The sequence below is a fragment of the Magallana gigas genome, chromosome 7, assembly GCF_963853765.1.
Source record: "Magallana gigas chromosome 7, xbMagGiga1.1, whole genome shotgun sequence".
In the NCBI taxonomy this organism is placed as follows: domain Eukaryota; kingdom Metazoa; phylum Mollusca; class Bivalvia; order Ostreida; family Ostreidae; genus Magallana; species Magallana gigas.
The window spans coordinates 33,512,226-33,519,738 of record NC_088859.1 but is presented as its reverse complement, the minus strand read 5'-3'; the positions used below and the strand labels follow the sequence as shown (position 1 = coordinate 33,519,738).

At 32.1% G+C, this 7,513-nt stretch overlaps 1 protein-coding gene across 2 annotated transcripts; it reads right to left on the bottom strand.

Moving 5' to 3' along the window:
* Nucleotides 1-971: 971 nt before the first annotated feature.
* LOC105341456 (phenazine biosynthesis-like domain-containing protein) lies at nt 972-7,226 on the bottom strand. 2 transcript variants are annotated; one of them, XM_034457982.2, is made up of 9 exons: nt 6,976-7,226; nt 6,710-6,809; nt 5,390-5,488; nt 5,012-5,121; nt 3,908-3,937; nt 2,958-3,046; nt 2,188-2,381; nt 1,909-1,971; nt 972-1,107 (listed from the first exon to the last, which is right to left on the bottom strand). In XM_034457982.2, the coding sequence occupies exons 1-9, from the start codon at nt 7,063-7,065 to the stop codon at nt 995-997; spliced, it is 888 nt and encodes a 295-aa protein (XP_034313873.2). In that variant the 5' UTR covers nt 7,066-7,226; the 3' UTR covers nt 972-994. The 2 variants fall into 2 exon arrangements, with proteins under 2 accessions (XP_034313873.2, XP_034313875.2); XM_034457984.2 differs by having other exon boundaries at nt 6,959-7,225.
* Between the last annotated feature and the right edge of the window lie 287 nt (nt 7,227-7,513).

Below are 7,513 nucleotides of genomic sequence, written 5' to 3'. Positions count from 1 at the left end.
CTGAGGATGCTTTCACAGTAATCTCACAAACTGTAGCATTAAAGTCACGATTTTGGTCAAATTTTATTTTTCTGTTTTTATTATCTACAAGGCTTTGGAAATGCATTCCTAATGATCAAATGAAATTTGGGTGCCAGTCGATAAGTTTTAAGCAAGATACAGGGCTCACAATTCTTTGTCATGTAAACAAGGCTCGTGCCCTGTGGTTCAATATACCAGTAAAAATTCTTTTTCAAGCTGATTTGTCTATTTTCTTATTCATTTTAAGCATAAATAAACAGTTCCTAACGATTAACACATTCACTGTAGGTCTAAAACGGGAATTTTCACTTCAACTTTCAAAATGTAAACAAAAGCTTAGTTTACATTAGAATTGTAAGCTCTGTAATTCGCTAATAACTCAACAAATGACACTCAAATTTTGGTTGCCTATTGAAAATGCCTTACTAAAGCATCGTACACATTAAAATCGGAAAAATATTTTTTCACCAAAATCGTGACCATGCCCCTTTAAGGTTCTTGACAGGAAGATTTTTAAGTATTTTTACTATAAATATCTTTGTTAAATTTGAAAACCTTCTGGGACCCCAGTATTGGTCCGGGAGTCACCATTTTAACAATTCATAATTTTCATTTTACATACAAGTTTTGATGTAAATATTGGTATTTTTGTGCAGTGGTTCTTGAAAAGATTTTTTAAATCACACACCCTATTTTCACAGTTTCGTAACTATCTCCCTTTTCAAGAGTGTTTAACAGTTAATTTTAATTAACAACTTCGAATTCCCTTCCCATAAAGACGCTTTGTACAAATTTGGTTCAATTTGGCCCACTGGTTCTAGAGAAGAAGTCAAAAATGTGAAAAGTTTACGGACAGACGGTCAGATTGACAGATGGACGGACAACAGGTGATCAGAAAAGCTCACTTGAACCTTAGCTTGAGGTGAGCTAAAAAACAATTCAATGATCCCTTAAGCTTAGATTTTATTTTGTGTCACAAAATAAAGGCGCCCTTCAGTACAGTAACTGCCTGTCCAATAAGGTCCACTCTGTCCCCCTCTAGGACCCTCATTCTGACGTCACCACCGCGCCGCGAACACTGACGAGCTGCAAATGATGAAAAATATTCCTGCCAGTTTTGTACATAAATAACACAAACTTTGATTTATCTGATTATAAAATACAATAAATAACGAATTCAAGAATTAGATAATTATACATGTATCTGACTTGTTTACAACAAGAAGGTGTATATAACCTATGTGGATTCTATGGGGCTTATGAATACCGTTGTTTGGGGTTTTATTTTTTATTATTCACAAATAGAACAATCACATATCAACAAATACAACAGACAGGTGATATTATTCAATTTAATCTTGAGGCGTAACATTTTATTTCAAATTTTAAAAAAAATAGCAAATAAATACTGTAGATTCCTTTTTTTAAAGCGAGTACTTCGTTATGTGATCCCTCTGTTTTGTATCAAAGAATGAGAATATAAAATCGCAAATGCAGAACATTTATCCTAGTCTTTTATAATTCTCCACTACTAAAAGCGGGATTTTAAAATCCGCGAAGGGTGCTTATTGCAATTTTATGCAGATATTATTTCCTCACATTTCATTAGGAATCTACAGTACATGTATTTTGTATATAATTAATATTAAAAATATATTGAGATATGAAAAGTTATTGTCCACTATGCATTCCAATTCATTGAACTTATGTCTAGTATCAAGGATTTAGCAAGAATTTCAAAAATTCCAACATTTTTGGGCGATTCAATCTACGATACATGTATTATTGTCCAGCACTACACATATGCTCTATAACACAAAAAGACATGGTTTCATCATTCTAAGCAATCATTATTTTTTATCATCTTTAAAATTAAAGATTACTAACCAAATAAAGTCTTTTTGGATAACACTTTTCCCCAGTAATAGGCTAGAACTGTATGTGCTGAACCTGAAAAAAAAAATCAACTGAAAATATCAAAAGAATATTAAAATGAGTTATCCATGTCAAGAAAATAAATTCATAATAATTTTTGTTTTATTGTTGATACCGGTACATAAATATTAGCTTATTCTTGCTTTTTTAAGCAGGTAATTGCAATTTCAAATTGAAAAATCATGTTTTCACAATCAATGAATACAGGTATTGCAAAAAATTCAAACAGACCAGTTACAGGGTCCTCTGGGATTCCATTCCAGGGGGCAAAATATCTTGAGATAAAATCGTAAGTTTCCCCATCAGAACTCACTGCACCATTCTCAGTACTTCCTTTCAAGGTCACAATCACACCTTTCACCTTCCCAGTGACCTCAGCAGCCATCATACTGGAAATATCTGGTGTGAGAGATTCTAGTTGTTTTCTGAAATTTCAAGAGTGTTACTTATTAATATGTAGCATATACCTGTATCTTTATAAAAAAAAAATTAATTTCTCTTAATTTAATTTTATGTTATTGGCTTTTAATAACTATGATATGATTGTGTACCGATACTTGGTTTATAGGTTATGAAGTGTTGCCAGTTATATCAATTTTTTTCTCAAATTTTCTGTATAAAATTTCCAATGAAATAAAAGAGATACAAAAGCCCTTGAGTAATTATTATAAAAAGCTTTCAGTTTTAAGACCACAAATAAACACACTTAAAGAAAAATAATATATTAGTGTATATCAGTAGCTTAAAAGTATAAAATGACCGAATCTTTCCTGTGTTATTGTATCAACTACAAGCAATCTAATTAAATTAGATCTTTGATCCGCTCCTAATAGATCGCTACACAATCTAATTAAAATTAAATCTTTGATCCACTCCTAATAGAAGCGGATCAAAGATCTAATTTTAATTAGATTGCAACTAAAAGTGTACAAAATTGATTTAGTGATAAATAATGACAGCAATAAATCTTTTATAAATCATGCATTGACAGAGTTATTTACCTTGTCATTTTGTCTGTAAGTCTCACAAGTAGTTTCTTGGTGGAAGGGGAATATTCCACTGTTTCTACACAATCCACAGATACAATCAACTGAAACAGACAAATATTTAAATATTTCATTCCTGTAGTTAGTTGTATAGCATTAAATATTTAAATGATTGAAATTTAAAACAAGATGTTAATAAATTTATAATTTAGAAATGAAAAGTGCACGCACAATTTTTGGAGATATTGATGTTTGAAATACTCTATGAGTTATACTTTGAATATCATATTCTAAGTTTAAAATTGTATTAAATAATGAGATTGTAAAAGCTGCTTCAATAATGATGGAATTACCAAATTGATGGGTACATAGTTTGGAAGAAGAGGCATAGTATGAAAAAGAGCCAAACAGGTCTTAACAGTCATCTGAGTGCCATAGCCTATACACAGACCTGCTGAGGAATCTCTTAAATGCATTTAATTAAGTTTCATTCTGGAGTAAAAAAAAATATGGTTATGACCTTACCTCCTCTCTAAAGAGAAAAAGATTTTTGAGAAATGGTCAAATTTTGACAATTTTTGCCAAGGTCATGACAATTTTTGACAAGGTCATGAAATTTGCAATTTATGTTCCCCTTACCTCAAAGATGTATTATACCAAATTTGAAAAGAAATGGCCAAGTTTTAAAGAAAAAGTTATAAATATTTAATTATTAACACACAACAGGGAGCAATGGATGTAGACCAACTGCCATAGGTCATCCAAGTGACACAGATTCAAATCAAATAATACTCGTACTATGCATGGGTAATAGATGCCTCCTAGTTTAAAGAATATAGTGAAAAGGACATGCTTTGCAACAATAGAAGGGGTGCAATGAATAAACATTTTTTTTGAAAAATGACTCACCATCTAGTTTTATCTTTTTATCAATCCAGATTCATGAGATTACAATGCCTACTTACTTCTAACAACTTGTGATACTCTGCTTTGTCCTAAAAAGAATAATTATAAGATAATAATATCATGTTTTATTTAAAAAAAAAACATTAAAGGACTAAGTGCGGTTTTATGCAATTTTTTGCCCCCCAAAATCAAAGTTTTAGAAAGAGCTTTGAAATAAGGTGAAAGATAGTTGAAATCATATTGAAAATAAAGGTGTAAAAGGTTATCACCACAGTGACGTCATAATGTAGAAATGACGTCATGAATATTGCATTATTTAGATAAATTGATGTTTTGTAGCAAAATATGGGTGTTTTCCGATGGTTTTTCGACTGGGAAACATCGAGCGCAGGCTTGCTCAAGTACCATTTTTAGGTATAATATGTATAACTATCTGAAGAAAAACATATGTTAAAATCGCACTTGAGCAGACCTGCGCTCTATACTTCCGAATGCAAAATATAGAGCAAAAATGAGACTATCTTCATTTGTTTGCAAATTTGCGGGAATTAGGTCATTTAAGTGACGTCATAGATAAACAGCGAATGAGCAATGATGACTAAAATCAAGATTAAAGTTATAGGCATCCTCTTTACAATGATTTGTGAAGATTTCATTTTCATACGATACTATTTAAAAATTGGTTGAAATCGGGGGCAGATATTTGACCATACCGCACATAGTCCTTTCTTGACTTATTGTCCTTTTCTGGAATTTTATGTCAAAATTATATATACATTTATAATATATAAATAGATCATGTGGATTTTACAAGTTAAAAAACATCTATGTTTAACAAATATCATTCATCTGGCATACAATCATTTCATTCCCTGAAAACCATAATGTTGTGCTTACGTTTTGTTCATATGATTAAATGTGCATATATATTTAATACAGTTTAAAAAAACAAGATGAAAAACAAGTGCTGTAATGAATATTAGATATCAAAACAATCTATAAAGTACATACTTATTAGATCATTATATAATCTTTAAAGTGCTAAATAATGACCAAATGTTGCATGTTTACAAGTTTAGATACCAATCAATTATTTACAAACTATGAATAAAATAAAGAATTATAATTTGATAAACATTTGCATTTACATCTTATGTAAATACCTGGACAATTGTTTCATTGAGAGGGAAGTTCATAACAAATCCATTCCCGTCCTTGGAGACAACCAATTCTCCACTTAAAGAGTCAAATTTCACACTCGATGAAGGATTTCCTAACCAAAAGAGTTGCTTTATTATATGGTCTATATTTCAAAGCCATGATTGTATATCTATATTTTAAATGATGATATTGAAATGTATATAAATGTATTGAACTCAATTACAGATGTTCAGCAGATAATAATAACCTGCTAGTTTATTTGAAAAAAATAAATAATACTCACTATACTAGAAAATACTTCCCGGTATGGCAAATTGTAATAATAGTGTAACAAATACATTAGAAAAATTGAATGATTTATATCAAACCGTCAAACTTACTTAACTCGTTATATAATACAGCAGCAGTAGCAAGAGTTGCATGGCCACACAAGTTAACCTCGTTGGTTGGAGTAAACCAGCGAATATGAAAGGAATTTCCTGAAAAGAGTCCATCATAATAGCGAGCGCAGCTCGCCGGCGCGCAGCGCCGGCTAGCGAAGCGAGCTCTAAGAACCAGTGTGCGCGGGAAAAAGAACGAGCTAAACCTACAGTTCATCGAACAAATTTTTTTGTCTACGTCCCATAATGCTCTCTAATGTTTTCACCCGTGGTGCTATGCCAAAAATGGCCGACTTTTAACTCGTAATTTACGGTGACTTAAAGTTTGAAGACACGTTTTGAGTACCGCATATGCTTTGGCGAGACTCAAAAGATTTGTTACATGCTTCCATACCTTCGTAATGAGTCGAGAAACGTAAACAAAGACGAACAAAGTCATGGATGACGTCACAGTGCACTCGCGCCATATTTCCCGCGATAAATTTAGAGGTGGATCAAACATCTGTAATGAGTGTACTGGCTATTTCAGTATAGTCTGTGATACCTGCCTCCTTGACATATGATTAATTTGTTTTTAATCTTTTTTAATATAGAGATTTTATATATATATACTAGCAAGAGCCATACTTTACTGTCATATCGATCCATTTTTAAGCTAATTGTGCATGCATGTACAGTAGGCAGGTATAAGTATGTGAGTAGGGAGGAAATTAACAATAGGACATTTTGAACTAAATAAAAAGGAATAAAATGAAACAATAAACAGGTAAAAAAAATTATGTAGATATTGCATATAGTCAGACCATTAAATTTAAAAGTGGGAAATTACACACCTACAAACAGGTAACGGTCTCTCTCTCTCTCTCTCTCTCTCTCTCTCTCTCTCTCTCTCTCTCTCTCTCTCTCTCTCTCTCTCTCTCTCTGGGTAGGGGGTTGCGCTGTATGTATCATGACCATTGAAATTAGTACCTTTGGCATACTCATTGTAGAGCAATACTCTCAAAAAAATTTTGACGTTCGTTGATACCTAAATAAAACTATAAGTTGACAATGATGCAAGGTATGTGTAATTCTTGCTGCGCTCGCCAGAACGGTAGCACCGTTAAACATATTATTTTTTGTTGATAAGTTACCCTCAAATAAATGTTTACGAATTTGCATCAACATGACGGCAACATTTTATGCTGTTGTTTGTGATAACATTACAAATAAATTTTGAACCCTAAAACCCAATAACTTCATAAACAATGAGTGAAACAAAATGGGCGTGTTTTATAGCGTAACCAAAAAAAAAAGGTACTTCCCCTGCAATAGTTATACCTTTTGAAAAAGATCCATTTTTCTCTTTATTTCGAAGAAACACTGTTTCCGACAAATTCATCTCAGCTGCAACTTTCTGCATCTGTGCTTCAGATAAATCCTGAAAATTACATTGGACAATGTATTTGCATTTGTTGACCATGTTATTGTTCACTGAAAAGTGTATTGTTTTGAACGTAAAACATCAGAATATTATCTGAATATGACGTTAATCCCCGTAATTTCAATATTTCTCTTTAGAAAGCTTACTTAAGCAAACAAATTACATGTTCTGGATCCACTAAGCAAATGGCTGCGGGGTTTCCTTCAAATGGTACTTTTGTAAAGGCATCAACAGTATATATTGGAATGTCCATGACTGGATTTTGCCTATTTCGAATTTCCTCTTCTTGTTTAATCGGGATCGATATTCAGTAAAAAGAAAATATTTTAAACAAGTCGTACGTTTTGTCTGGTGATTGGTAGGTTGTACCACATCTTCCTATGTTAAGGGTTTTTCCTCACTTATTTTAGCTAGCTTAGAGCGGAGCGGATAAAAAAAAAAGCCCTTGACAAAAGGAGATGGTTGCATCAGAGCGTATGTTCCTCCCTGGTTGTATCGAATGATGCGAATATACTCATAATAAACTTGCATGTATTCATACATGTAGAAATATAAAAAATCATTTAAATGTATGTCGGACATACACAAATAAACTTGTTTTTATCGAAACAAATTACGTGCTAATTCGTGTATCATCGCAAAAATACACTTTCACTCACAAAAAAAACATTATTAGTTTCATAAAAGATGTTACATGTATG